Source organism: Carex rostrata, chromosome 7 (assembly GCF_964058835.1).
Source record: "Carex rostrata chromosome 7, lpCarRost1.2, whole genome shotgun sequence".
Taxonomy (NCBI): Eukaryota; Viridiplantae; Streptophyta; class Magnoliopsida; order Poales; family Cyperaceae; genus Carex; species Carex rostrata.
Genome location: NC_135924.1, coordinates 9,762,816 through 9,778,223, shown reverse-complemented (window position 1 = coordinate 9,778,223; position 15,408 = coordinate 9,762,816). Strand labels below are relative to the sequence as shown.

General features: G+C 35.8%; 1 protein-coding gene across 2 annotated transcripts; it reads right to left on the bottom strand.

The window, feature by feature from the left end:
• Positions 1–3,144: 3,144 nt before the first annotated feature.
• HEN1 (double-stranded RNA binding protein-related / DsRBD protein-like protein) lies at positions 3,145–10,799 on the bottom strand. Of its 2 annotated transcripts, none has more exons than XM_078305146.1 (10): positions 10,707–10,799; positions 9,168–9,460; positions 8,693–8,782; positions 7,791–8,245; positions 7,169–7,405; positions 5,923–6,758; positions 5,293–5,444; positions 4,730–4,846; positions 4,312–4,440; positions 3,145–3,849 (listed from the first exon to the last, which is right to left on the bottom strand). In XM_078305146.1, the coding sequence occupies exons 2-10, from the start codon at positions 9,414–9,416 to the stop codon at positions 3,397–3,399; spliced, it is 2,718 nt and encodes a 905-aa protein (XP_078161272.1). In that variant the 5' UTR covers positions 9,417–9,460; positions 10,707–10,799; the 3' UTR covers positions 3,145–3,396. The 2 variants fall into 2 exon arrangements, with proteins under 2 accessions (XP_078161272.1, XP_078161273.1); XM_078305147.1 differs by lacking the exon at positions 10,707–10,799 and adding an exon at positions 10,407–10,547.
• Between the last annotated feature and the right edge of the window lie 4,609 nt (positions 10,800–15,408).

Sequence of the window (15,408 nt, the reverse complement as noted above, 5' to 3'; positions counted from 1 at the left end):
ACTTATTATTAAAAATATATATTTAGTTTTCTTATATCATCCTTCTTTATCATATGGTCCAAATAATTTTAAAGTTTTCTTCACTTAAATATAATATGAGGAGGATTCAAATGCCTTCATTTTTAAAAACTTTAATAATTTAAAATTTAAAACTTAAAAATCAAAATAAAACCGTTGGATGTGATCTACATCATTTTATTCATGCACATGTAAAAAAATATGAGATTTCAATTTTAATTTGATTGTCATCAAGAGCTTGTAAAAAATGTAATATTGTGGCTAATTTTTAGACGTTGATTTTTCAACTTATTGATTCACATAAAAAAAAAAATTGGAATGTGATAATTTTTAATTAGCACGTAGATAAAATAACATAGATCACATGTAACGATTTTATTTTGACTTTTAAATTTTAAATTTCTGAGTTATTATATTTTTAGAAAATAGAGGCATGATGGGGCACAAAAAATGAAGGCATCTGAACCCTCCTCATCTAATATATATATATATATATATATATATACTAAAGCAAATCTCTCAATCTTTTAAGGGTACCTTTTGTCAATTTTTATTAAAGCATGTTGAAGACATTCGCTTTAGGAAATTTTATATTTTTCCTATTTAAAATTGCCATCCACAAAGAAAATATTCTCTAAAATCTTTGACCAATTAGTATACTTTGATATTAACTACAATCAGTAAAAATTGACAGTGCTGCAGTTAGATATTCGTATTTTCAAAATATTTCCAAATATTACAGAATAAAATTTAGTTTTGCCAATTATTAAATTATCTTAATTCTTATTTAGGTCCCTTTTTCAATTACTAAAATGAGAAATTTAGTTTCATCAATCCTTTAAATTTTATTGCAAATTCCGGGTTGAACGGAATTGGAACAAATGGAAATAGACATAACAACGATTACTTTCTAACTTTAGAGGCTAAATTAGATGAGTTCGGCTAGTATAACATCGGTGTCATATGACACTAATTTTAAAATTGATTGAATAGACTTCAAACGACTAATTCAAATCAATTTACTTTATGAGTGATGCGTTTACATGCAAAAAAAATTATATTTTTTAGTTATTTTAGTATCAAATCAAGTAGTAAAAATGTTAAAAAATGAATGTATTAAAATTAACTTAAAAACTCACACATTTGACCGCTTGACTTGATGCTAAATAAATTCGAAAAATTAAAAATTTTGCATGTAAACACACAACTAATGAAGTAAATCAGTTTAAATAAATTCAATAGATTTTAAAGTTGATGTTATATAGACTGAAATGACATTGATGTTATACTAATCAGACTCAAATTAGACACTAATTAAGTTGAGAGACAGTTCAAAATTATTTCCCGGTCAATTCAATTATTTTTATGTAGCACATCGCAACTCGCAAGGAAGCATATGCATGAACCACGTTGTGTACTTTTATAACTTGAGAACTAAGCATTTAAACCAATCTGATTATTGGGCAGCAAAAGAAGGAATGAGATCCGGTGCTTTTCTTTCCATACTATTTCTGTGCTCTTTTCTCTCTCTCCTCTTACTTTGGGGTCCACGTAATTCACTTTCTCTCTCTTCTCTTCTTTGAAGAGAGAAAATGGAGAGCAACCGGCTGATTTTCTACTAAGAAAAGCAGCGGATTGGGTTCCGCAAAAGAACCCCACAAAACAGTCAGGTAATTAATGCTCTCCTTTTCAACGGTGTGTTGTAATTGATTCTATGTCTATACATATATTAATTTGATAACTTTTTTATTCTTGACATAAATTTATTTTTTTTCCATCATATAAATTCTTTTATATTTTTCAAACCGTAACGTCAGTAACTGAATTTTTTTTTTTTTAATTAGAAGTTTGTACATATAAATTTAAGTCAAAATTTTACGAGCAAACAACAACAATATTCGGCTCAAACAATTTTAGAGAAATTTTATTTGCGTGTCCCCATTTTTAGAGAAACAAATTATTGGACATCCTGGATAAGTATTCCAGGATGAGAACGGAATAAGTCTGATGGACATCGGACCTAATTTTGGATTCAATTAACTCAAACACTGTTTTTTGTTTTGTCAAAGCGCACCGATCTATGAGAGGAGCTGATGGAAGAGTAGGCTTGCTTACCCTTTCGATTCAGGGAAGGTTGAGGGACTTTGGAAGAGAGGAGGATGATCGAGCATACTACCACACAACAATCCAACCAATCACTTCCACACTAGCCGGAGAAAGAATTCCCACTATCCATTCCGAGTGATATATTAGAACAAGCACAATCATCCCAACTGTCGAATCTCGAGCAGCAGGAAGCATCCGAGTGAGATTTACTTAAGATATGTGAGCATGGAAATTGAAGCAGATACGCACGACTTCTAAAGCAGAGCACACGGATCTTAATGTCAATTGGACGGTGATTGAGCCCATCGAATCAAAGTAGATCCGATCATCAGACCTACTCTGAATAAAAGATTCCCCTCATTTTACGGTTTGAGATTTACATTTAGCCGCTTTGAAATCGGGCTCGCATGGGCAGTATTATTGGGCTTTGAGATTCGTGACATGTTAAAAAGAACGGTCCAGATCCAATAATTGTAAAAGAACGGTTCAGGTACCTGATCGGTAAGAATGTGTCCGGAGTGCAGTGTGCTTCTCTAGTCCCACAATGAGAACTCTCTTCATAGTATCGCTCCTCTGTCCGCTCCCTGCGTAAACTGATGTTACTGAATTATGGCCCCAATGAATTTTAAATTGATCGGGGGAGAATTCAGTACTTGTCGGAACAAGAGGAGACTTCTCACAGGTTCGCTTGTAATTAAATCCGCTCCAAGCGACGGCCCATTAGCCCAACAACAAACAAAGCCGTTTCATTAAATATCTATTTATAACATATATTAAACATGAACATAAAAATGCAGTGCATTCATTTTACCCTATTTGTTATTTTATAGAAGGCAAAAAAAAACACTAGCAAATTGAAAATGAAATTGCATAATCCATAAATAAACAACAAAGGTTATCTCTCCTTTCATCCATCCAAACTAGCGGCGTTGACTATTTTTGACAGAATATGAGCACGGGATTATGAATTTTACAAACTGGTTTTCTTCTTCTATTAACATGCATTTCACACAACCCAAGATCAGCATATGATAAAATTTGTAATTATCTTTATATGCTATAGACCGAGGAAAACATTAACAAAAGCTGTTACTTATTTTTGAAATATCCCCAAAACAAGGAGATTAGCCTATTTCCGCAACCCGTTCCAAATTGAGCTATTTTTGACTAAACCTGAATTTGAAACTGAACTAGTTCCAACTAAACCTGAACTAATCCAATAAGATCAGCTAGAAACTTTACGAAAACCTACTAGTCAAAATCAATTAAGACCTAATCACCTCTTTCTTTATTACCACCACACCATTCCCAAACAAGCTCATACGGGCTACCAAATGATCCCGTGCCTATGGGCACATTACTCCCCTCCTTGCTCGACATACCCCTTTTAAACACGGCAATTTGTGAAGCAAATCCAGGTTCATCACCTGAACCGCCGACCCCACTAAACTCCACGCCATACTCGTGTTTTGTCGCGAGATCATTGGCCCATTTTTCGAACTGACCTCTGGTCCATTCAAACTTGTGGTCATGGTTCCTAAATTTACATGGACCAGGTTTTTCTCTCTCTTCTGGATCTTCTTCCTTGTTTGGTAAACTTGATCTCTGAAGAATGGGGTTATATTCATAATTTGGAGTCGAGACAATCAGTATTTTGGGGCAGAATTTACTTAAAGCAATGTCCCCAAATTGTTGTGCTTGTTCCTCTTCCATGTGCTCAATCACCTATATTTTGTTGAATTACCATTGATAAATACAGTCTTCATACTTCACAAAATACAATGACAAATTATAGAAAATGTCTTTCATATGCACTGCTTGACATTGTTCGTAAACATCAAACTATTAAGCTTATGTATCTTTTGGAAAACATGCTACACACCCTTAAGGAGATCCTTTCACTAACCTTCTACAACATATCAGATACTTTCATGTTTTTAATGTTGATACATGATATTTTGAAATTTCAAAATGGTACACAGGAAACAGTGCTAACATTTTATCAACATCATGCCATTTTGGCCATTTTTATCATTTTCTGGCCCATTTTTGCATGTAATAAAATAGTGATCAGGGGAACTTGGAATGTGACAGCAAGTTCGGAACAAATAACACCCAAAAAACTATTGGTCATGTTGGATCAACTAGAAAGTAGGACCAACCTAAATTTCTACATACAGCATGTACCTCAAGGCAGGTTCCTATGTCAAAGTTGTCCAACCGTGCATCAAAATCCATGATTGATCCATCATAAAGCACAGCTGATCTTAGACATGCGCGCATGGGACAATTTTTACTTAGCTTTTGGTGGAGAACCTGATTCATCATCAATAAAAAATATATATATATATTTGTTTTAGTATCCTATGCAAAGTATGAAAGATTTAGGCTAAAACCTGGAGACAGGGTTATGTATTTTTTATCAATTTACGAATTTGTTTGAATTTTGTTTAATTATTTTGAGTCCTCCCTGTCTCGATGGTGTTGAATGAGGCTTGAGTTCAAGTTAAATACAAGAACAAGAAAAAAAAAATGCTTGAAGGCCACAGGAGCAGGTGTAAATTAATGCTGGTAAATAAATTGTCCTTGACTTCATGAAAAGTACCTTTGCAGCACGTGTGAGACTCCTAATAGAGATATCGACCCCTACAAGCTTCTCTAGGCAAGTGTTGTGATCCAATAACGAATCCAAAAGGCTACCTGAACCGCACCCAAAATCCACCTACGCGAAATACATGCCATTGTGAAACTAAAACCATTTAGCTGGAACTTTTTTAGTTATTTGGTTGCCTTAAAGTTTAAATTAGGGATTACAAACTAATAGCAAAGAAATCCCCCTTTCTCGTATTTTCTCTTAACCTTTATCACCTTTCGGGTTAACTGTTTTTAATTGCATCTGGGAAAACAAAGGAAGAGATTTTTTGCACCGAAGTAGGCAGTACCAATCAAACTCAATTTGACTGCTTTTCTTCCAGGATCTAGTGTTATTTTCTTACTAGGTAACGCTCTTAAGAGATAATACTTTATCAATTCAACATACCCTTCATGCTCTATTTTGAGTGAATATACTCCAACAGCCCAAATCAGTTATAAGGAACTGCATTTGTGCCCCATTATGCACTTAGTCTACTCAGATATGAAAGCACCAAAAAGGAAAATAACTCTTACAAGAGAAAGGGCATGTGATTGGTTGATGTGGCGAACGGCAAACTCCACACGCTGCTTAGAAAGAGGAGGGCTGAAAAGTGCTGTCTCCATTCTCTCCTCCATTGGCGCTGCCACACGCGACACCTTCACTGCATACTCCAACCAACAATTTTCTGAAACAAATATTTAAAAAAGAAGATTAGAATCACACTTTTATGCTAATTTTTAGTAAGGAATTTTCAGCTATTGCTTTTAAAAGCTCAAAATACAAATTATAACCTGATAACACCTTAAGAAAAAAAAAAAAGGTCATTCCGTGCCACGATAGCCCCATTGAGAACTGAGAGAGGGAGGAGTATATTTCATTACCAATTCCATTGAGAGATTAGAGATATTTCTTGGATAAACATATCAGTGAAAAGATTTATTTGCTTGCTTTTTCAAGTATTATCATGTGAACCAATGATGGAGCCATATAAGGTCCAGTGAGGCCTGAAAAAAATCTCTATAAAATATACAAATTTTCAACTTTATTCAAAGAAAGCCTTAAAGTTTCCTCCTACTCACTAAAATGCATGAACTTGAATTTTTCTTGTTATGCTGCATAACATCCTTAAATAAAATGAATCAGATTTAAACAGTTATTCTTACGAAGAGGGATCTTTGATATATCAGACGGAGCAGTGTGTGTTGCAGCCAAAATAACCTCTCTGGGGGGTGGTCCTACAGTGAATTTTGCAGATTGGTCCAACGAAAGTTGTGTCACACACAGTTCCATCGGGTAAATAACTGCACCTGAACCAAGCTCAAATTCAAATTCTTCATTTTTCTCAACTAGATATCTCTTACCGTCCTCTCCTTCTCTTACCAACCACACCTCGTAGCTGACAGAAGTCACAGATCCAACAGTTGGGATTACACCTGAATCAAGGCCTTTAATATCCAACAAATCAACCCCATTTTCTAAAACTCTCTTCGGCTTGGGATAGTTACAAAAGGATTTTGCAAAAATAGATGTCCAAAGGGAGAATTCCTCTAAAATAGCTTTCGGGTAAAGCTTGAAGCATTCTCCAGGTGCAATTCCAAAAGGATGCAACTCATCTTCCAGCAAATGAAGTTGTGTGAAGTATACCTTGAACCAATTGAGAACCTTCAATGCAGAATTTTGAATTGCATCAGCTTCTTTTCGGTATGTATCAGGGAAAGAACAAACAATCAAAAGCTCCTCCCTCCTTGAAAGTATTCTCACTTCACCCCTTAAGAAATATGTGTTATCGGAATTGGTATTGTTGCTTTGTGAAGATGCAACCTTTTGTACAGAAAAATCTGGTTGATATAGTCTATGGTTGCGGCAGAAAAGGGAGAGGAGGTCCTTTGGAACAGATCCTCTCCAGGTGGCACGAGAATATGATGAAGGGAGTTCAGCTGTGAGTACCGCCTCTCTTGATAACTTGTAATATCCATCTGGTAACTGACCTAAAAGTATCCTGTAACATATAATTATACCTTTCAATATTAGCAAAGACATTAATATAACTTTTTTTTGTTTCCCTGATGAACTTGAGATGTGAACTCATAAAATAGGGAGCACCGTATCACTTGGCTCATGCTGCTACTGAGCTTAACTACTATGTTCAAACCCAAATAAACAAGTGAAAAATACATATTTACGTACACACAAGCACACAAACACACACATATAAAGCAGTTTATTGCCAGCTAAAGAATACAATCTTGTTGGGGATTGATGGAAGTAACAAAAATTTCAACCAGGAACACGACGAATAAGTCATGAGCTCCCGCCAGTTATCATCCTAAATAAACACAATGACAAGTCCCTTTCTCTGAAACAAAAAGTGAAAAACATGGAAAAGAAAAGTGAGAGGAAAAGAAAAACCTGTCATAAGTGCAGAGAGACACATCCTCACATAATAAATTAGAAGACCTCCAAGTGTACCCAATATTAGCTAGGATGGCATCTCCATAAATAGTTTGACCAGAGATATAGGAAGCCCTTTTGTTAACTAATGCCTCAAAATCAGTGGCACTGACTACATCCTTTGCTGATGAAGAAAAAAGACCCTTGGGAGCAGTAAAATAGAACCTCATTTCAGACGAAGCTTTGCCTATTGTCCTGTTATCCAATTTGACAGATATTAAGCACATTATAAACCACATTTTCCTTGTGCGTTTAATAATGGACCATGCTAGTTTGGCACCCAGTCAGGTTCCAATATTTTATTCCTTTGTTTTCTTTTCTTTGGTTTATTATGTTGTGCTTAATAGCAAAGGATGAGGCTTCTGAAGATCAGAAACTGAACAAATGGAAGTACTCATACTATAGGTAATAAGCATATTAAACCATTCAGATCCATTACTGGTAAAGGAAGCTGTTTATGTAATGGTAACCTAAATTATGCAATATTATACATACTGATTATTTATATTAGTTACTTATGTCATACATACTTGTCCCACTTATCAAATTATCGAAGCCCACAGCTTGAACAAATACTGACCTCGAAGCAAGTATATGAGATGAATCTCCTGCTTCTAGATATTTTGCAATTACATCCAAGTAATATCCATCCTCAGGTATATTGATTTTAAACCCATTCACCTCCTCATTAAGACAAACTGGAATATGCACCACCTCTATCTCAACATTATTTGATGCGCCGATCTGAGAGCTCACCAACACTTCCATGGCCTCAGGTAATACTGGGTTCTGCCTCTGAATCAAAAATCCATTTTCTCTAGTGGAGAGTAAGGTAGAGGCTTTTGCGGCCTTGGAGATGAGAGAAAGCAGTAAAGATGGGTCTGACTCAGCACAGGAGTCAATCAACTTGCACATACTATTAACCTTACTATCACATATAGCTATAGCTGAGATTGGCACTAAACCAAAGAGACTGCCTTCTCTTTTGAGCACCACTCTCAAGTGGCCGACTAGAGGGTGAGTCGATAACAGAAACTATCCACAATAATAAAGGAAAGACAAGAAATAAACAATATGTCAAGATAATACTTCTACATGAAAAAAGGAAAAAAAAAAATTGGGGGCTAGATTGCAAACTAGGGGTACACAATAAGGTTAAATTATATCTCAATTAAATCATTCACAACTGAGGTTCAACTGATTCAAAGTTAGACCATATATAGATTTGTTGCATGATTGAAACTTAATTAGGTGATCAATCAATGCTTAATTTTACAATTACGTTTTAATTAGGAATATTTTTATATAACTTTAGATTCCTTGGGTTTTAAGTTGATCTTTCAAAATGATTCATGCAAAAAAGCACTGAACACCACAATGTACCTTTCAATCAAGAAGAAAAGCACACTGATGAGAGAGAGGCAGAGAGAGAAACAAAGACAGAGACAGAGAGACAAAGAATTACAAGGTCCGTTTACTAACCTCATCTGTAAATAGTATATTTAATCGAGCAATTAATTCATCAAAGGCTCCTTCTGGTGTTGGGATTTGCTCGTTAGCCTCAATACCCAACTAAAATATTATTAAAAAAACAAATATTAAGTATAATATAGGCAAACTAAAGAATCAATCAGAGCAAAGATTAAACACCATCGATCCTGTTGGAGTCGAATTGTTATGCCACATCTATCATGTGCAGAGCTTTTTAAAGTAATTTGGTGTATTTTTCAAATTTTTCTTTGTTTTTCTAATGTTCTTTGTAGCAATCATGGCTCAATTTAAAGTTTTGACAATATTATATCCAAAATTAAAAGCATTGCCAGCATTCCTTGTGCCAGTAAACGCAAGTGTTGTTACTGGTATTCTGGTACATATGTATCAACCACTAGTTAGCAAAACACATCACCTTTTTTTTTAAATCCATGATGTGTAATACAGTAATGAATTGTGTTACTACCTTCTCTACAGCGATTTGTGCAGCAGATTGTTCAGCATCCTTTTTTCTGGAGAAAGTTCCTGAAGAAACGGTCAAATCAGGGAGCTTGAGTACACATCGGTATTGAATCTTGGTTTGTTGCGGTATGGCCAGACCTGGACACAGGTTCTCAGCTGCATCTGCTACCTCCTCAACCTGGTAGCATGCTTTTGACCCAAACTTCTGATGAATTATGGCCTTAGGTGTGGCGGGTTGCTTCATTGTTACCATTTATTTCTCTTATTTCAATATAGAAGTTAACTGGAAGAACTCAACTGGAAAAAAAAAAAAAAAAAGGAGAATTAGCTGTGCTTTGGATTTTCAGTTAAGGGCGCAACGAACCAGTGCATATCGGATTGCCTGTTTGACCAATTTAAGGTATACTGGGATGATTTTGAGCTTAACAGCACCACTGCGGGTACTTTGAGGCTTATTTAAGACAAGACCACTCAGGTGTTGGTGAATAGGCCAAAATAAATAAAAGGTTGAGGCTTTAAATATAATTGAACGGTTGATGGTTAACTGGGACAAAATTGTGTTTGACTCCTATCTCATCTGTTTGCCGATTCATTGTTAAGGAACAATTCAGATTTCAAGGGGCAAACATTTAGCATAACAGGCAAATTATGGTTCAAGTTTTATAATGTTAAACAAATTGTTCAGAAATATGGATAAAAGTAAGGCGCTATGATTGTAAAAGACTAATGAAATAAAAATCCAACAAAAGAAAAGAGGCTTCACCGAGCAGGAGACCAGAAGAGAAGAACATTACAATCACACTAATCTGTATAAAATTAATGCACTTTTTTCCGATATAGTCAGTGCTTGCGAAATTGTCTTGCCAAAGAATGATGCTAAAAAGAGTTTTGCTAGAAAGACGTGCACTATGAACTACTATCAGCATCTAAGTTCAGCCTATGGGAAATTTCCAGAAAAGAAAAAGCAAAAGGCATCCAAGTTTTAACATGCAACTTTATTAAAAGAAGTCTTAAGCTCAGCCTATGGGAAATTTCCAGAAAAGAAAAGGCAAAAGGCATCCAAGTTTTAACATGCAACTTTATTAAAAGAAGTCCAATGAAGAACCAGACCCCTTCCATGACGGTAAGAAAATTTCAATTTAGAGCAAGCCTCCTCTGAGGGACTGACATAATGCATGATTTGAGCTATCACAATTTAGGAAAAGTGTTAAGTCTAAAATTGTCCCGAGCCCAAAACTCTCACCAGGGAACGAAAGAGAAAAAAAGAGAGAAGGTGAATAGCGAAGGCGAGAAGATCGTAGCGAAGCATGCTAATTTCGGAGAAACAAAAAATAATCAACTCTTCTCCAATTCATCTCCCGTAAATTCCATCGACTTTCACGGAGCGACGGAGGAAAACCTTCTCGTCCTTCTCATTCGATCAGACGATTCGACAAAACAAGAATTTCATTTCAAAAATATCAAGGGGGGTTCGTTCTGATTATGGTGTTAGGGTTTAAGAAGAGAAGGGAGAAGAGAGAGAGAGAGAGAGAGAGAGAGGTACCTTCACACAACTTTTGCCTGAACCGCCTTCCCGACACCCTAGAGAGTGGAACTAAGGTGCCGAATATATATCCGACTGGTGCAGAGAATGTACTCTCCCTTTTTTTTATATAAATGGAGAGAATATAGGCTGTATAACATGCGTATTGCGTTGCCTGGCCATCTGTACTTCTACACGACGAGTCAGTGAGGAGCTTTTTGTGGAGGGAAAAGGGAAGGTAGTATACTAGTATCGGTAGATAAAGATTTTAGGATTGTTGGTTACTTAATGGTTAAGACTTTGATTCTCTCTCATAATTTTACAATTTTTGTGAAGATTTTCGTAAAAGAGGAGCTTTTCAGGAGTCAGTCAGCTCAGTCGGGACTTCGGAGCGAAAAGACTGCACAAAGGAGGTACAAAATAAATTATAAGAAAATAAGAGGGTCTAAACTCTAAACAGTCCTATTAATGCAAAAAAGTTACATTATGACTGGATACGTTATGACACAGTATAGTTTTGTCTTGGTAAGGTACGGTATGTACCATAGTCAGAAGATTTCTCAATTATTCGTGAGCTAAATTCGAATAATTTGTATTTTTGTAATGCTGAATCGAGTACCGAATTATTTAGTTTACCGAACTTTGATTGAATTAAAACTGAATAATTTGCAAATTTTACAATTTTTTTCTAAAAATTTTTCAAAACATTTTTTTTGCTCTCTCACAGAATTGAGATCTCTGATTCGGATAATTCCGAATCATTTCCAAATTATACCCGAATTATTCCCGAATCACGAATATTTGATCTCGCCGAGCCGAATCCGAATAATCCATTTGTCACTATGATTAGTACGTGTCATGACTTACGTGGTTTGGTTACGAACCGTGCAGCACATGATCATATGAATCATATGTGATTAGGGTCGTTAAATCTTAATCGAATGATAAATCTTAAATAAACTAATTTTAATTATAATAAAAATAATTAAATATGACAAACGTTTGAACACTAATCGCACCGTAAATAACATATTTTATCACAACATGACTACCATCTATTCAAATGTAATCACGACTTGAGTCATAACTTAACCAGTCATATCGCAGCACAACACGACACATATTAAACCAAACTCTCTATCTCATCTTTCATATCGTTATTCTAACGATTTTTATTATTTTAAGTAAGAAAACATAGTTTTAAAGTCCTAAAAACGGAAAATTGCGTCATTTCTCACGCAAAAACGCATGTGCTCAATCCGTTTCCCCTTCGCACACTGCTCTAGCTAACATAAAATGTTTATATTTTATAATCTGATTTTTTTTTTAAAAGTTTATATAATTATGAACACTTGTAATGGCAAAAGCATTTGATTCAAAAATATAAACACCAGTATGATAATCTATAACTAACAAAAATTAATAACAAAAAAGTTGTTAAAATAATTAGTATGGTACTAGCATTATTTTTTATTTTTAATAGGAAAGTCGATACTTGTACTATTGTGACGTATGACACATGTTGATATTATTACAATTTGTTTATACTAATAAAAGTGAACGGTGAGAAAGATTACGGCTATTTTTATTAATATCCCTAAAACAAATCAAAATTTTAAAAATGTCCCTGCTCCCAATTTTTTTTTAAAAATGCCCTGACCGCCTGGGCTTCGGGCGGCCCAAAAAAGCCTGTGAGGCGCCGGCCCAAATGGCGGCCCACAACACCAGTGAGGCGCCCCCCCATCTGGCGCCCCATGAGCCAAGTGAGGCGCCCCCCCATCTGGCGCCCCACTGCCCATCTATAACCCCCCCATCTGAGCCGCCCCTCCTCTCTCTCCCCCATTGTTTCTGCCGAAAAAAAGAGGAAAAAAAGAGAAAGAAAGAGAAGAAAGAAGAAGAAAGAAGCCGTTCCGAGCCGACCCCTCTCTGCCTCGCGCCTCGATTCGCTTCTCTCTCGATCGAACAAGTGAGTTTTCTTTTTTTCGATTTGATTAGGGTTTAGGGTTTCGGTTAAATGTGATTAAATGATGTAATGTGATTCGGTTTTGTTTGATTCGATGTTTAGGGTGAAATGTTAGTAATTAGTTGAATTGATTGAATTGGTCGAATTGGTTCGATTGGATGGTTGAATTAGATGATTGAATTGCTTGATTGCTTGAATTGCTTGATTGCTTGAATTAGATGGTTGAATTGCTTGATTGCTTGAATTGGATGCTTGAATTGCTTGAATTGGTGCAATTGCTCGAATTTAGGATTATGATTTATGGTAAAATTGCTTGAATGACATATGGTTGAATTTAGGGTTTGTAGTTGTGAATTGTGAATTTTTTTTTAAATTTAGGGTTTATAGTTAAATTTAGGGTTTATGGTTGTCAATTGTGAATTACTTACAAATTTAGGGTTTACACTTCAATTTAGGGTTTATGATTTAAAAATATGCATATTTATTTTTTTGAAAATTATTTTTGTGATAGTTTATAAAAAACATGTATATATGAATATAAAAGATTTGAAGTAAAACTAATTATTTTGAAGTATATCAATATTTGTTTAAAAATGATATATATATTTTTTTATTGTAAGTAAATTGCATCTATATCTCATTTTTTTTATTGTAAGTAAATTGCATGCATTTGTTTACCAAAAAAAAATGCATGTACATGCAAAATTAATTTTGTAAACAAATTGCATATACACCCAAAAAATAAACCCAGAATTGTATATGCATTTTTTTTTGTAAAGTTTATTTATTTTCAACAAAATTAATTTTTGTAAAAAAAAAATGCGTATGCATGCAATTTACTTACATGCAAAGTGTAAATTAATTGTATATACATGCAAATGCATATGCATGCAACAAAATTAATTGTATATTTTTGAACATCATATAAATGCAATTAAAGTGTAAATTAATTGTATATTTTTGAACATCATATAAATTTACCATTGCCGCATCCCGATTGGGGAGGCCCTGAGCCAGCCAGATGCCCCGCATACGCCGCCATATGGGGCAGTCATCACGATCATGAAGAGAGGGGCAGGGGGATTTCTTATGTCCGGGGTCAGCTCCAGATGCTCCGAGATGGGAATATCGATTGGTTTCCGTATCGTGCATGGTATCAGCGCAGATGGCTGAGCCCGCTGACATTAGAGCAGACACATCTATGGTATTATCGGGGACCGGTCGTCTGTTTCTGGATCGTGGAGTACCATTACCCCGATCGGGTATCCCGGCAGTTTGGCTTGGATGCTTTCATCCCGGAGCACCCGTTGATGGGCAAAGATGCTACCGACAAGTTCCACAAGTAAGTACCATCTACTTAATTAATTTTTAACTTTAATATATCCACTGTTTCTCTACTTTGAGGCTGGTGGGAGTTCATCTCAGACTGCAGATGGCTTTGTCTCTGCATTATTTGGCGCACTGCCTCCTTCCACGTATTCTGCAAGCTGGGAGCAAGATCCATGGGAGCTGCGTACACAGCCCGCCAATGCAGAGTCAGCTGCTGGATTTGATCCACGGGCAGCCAGGACAGGTACGCAGCACATGTATACGGGGGACGAGGATGAGGATATGGGGGACGATGAGGAGGATTTGGGAGAGGATGCACTCCGAGATGTGAGTCCGCAGAGGCGCGTGCAGCTGCACAGGCATGGCAAGGGCGTAGCGGCTCCTAGGTTGTCTCTATCCGGAAGGAGACGAAGATGATGATTGTAGAGTTTTTGTTTATTGTGATATATTTCTGACTGTAGTATTTTGACTATGGGACTGCTGTATTATGTTGACATTACGTTTTTTTATTTTATGTTCATGTTGGTATTATGTTGTTTGCACTTTACATTTCATTATTATAACACAGTTCAACAATACAATTAAAGTTCAACAATATAATTAAAAGCAGCACATGTATACTTCAAGTAATTACATTCAAACTAAGAAATTATATTCAAGTAATTACAATTTCTTCACTATTTGCGACCCACACTCCCAGCAGACCGCCTGTGACAGGGGCGGTTTGCTAGGGTCCTGACCGCCTGGGCCACGGGCGGTCCACTAGGGATGCCTATTTATTCGTTTTTTCTCTCTCTCTCTTCTCACTCCAACATCAGTCTACCTTCCACCTCAAAGGCAGAAAGAAGGGAGAAAGCGCTCAAGGCGATTTCGGGCGATTTTCTGGGCGACTACAGCCACAGGTAATTTAAATAATTTTTTAATAATTTTTTAAATATTTTTTGTAATTATTTTTTAAATATTTCTTTTAATTATTTTTAAAATATTTATTTCAATTATTTTTTATATATTTTCTAATTATTTTCTAATTAGCCGTTGATTACTGTACAGTTAGTATTTAATTACGCACATAATTAGCCTCCTAATCAATTGCTGTCACTTGAAACCCTAGTTATAATGGCACCCAAAGTTGGAAAAAATAGAGGAAGAACTAAAACCGAACGCGAAGCAAAAAGAGCACTCATTAATAATTTTTGGACGGCTGAAGCCTACGCGATGAGGAATTTGGAAAGATTGTTTTCACCCAAAAATAATGAAGAATTTCTGAGCACTCTTGATCCATCAATTAGAAAAATGCTGATGGAAGGCTGGGTGGACAGGGTCCCTCCACCTGGATGGGGACAGTGCTGCTTATGTGAGCTGAACGGAGATATGGTGGATATGTTCTTCTGTTATAAATGTGGCAAAGCTGTTCATCCCAATTGCATGGAC

Excerpts from the sequence above, each read along its gene's own strand:
- HEN1 (XM_078305146.1), bottom strand. The coding sequence starts at position 9,416 with ATGGTAACAATGAAGCAACCCGCCACACCTAAGGCCATAATTCATCAG. Across the intron at positions 6,759-7,168 it reads TCTCTCTGCACTTATGACAG|GATACTTTTAGGTCAGTTAC; the intron begins GTTTTTCTTTTC and ends TATATGTTACAG. Across the intron at positions 4,847-5,292 it reads AATCACATGCCCTTTCTCTT|GTGGATTTTGGGTGCGGTTC; the intron begins GTAAGAGTTATT and ends TATTTCGCGTAG.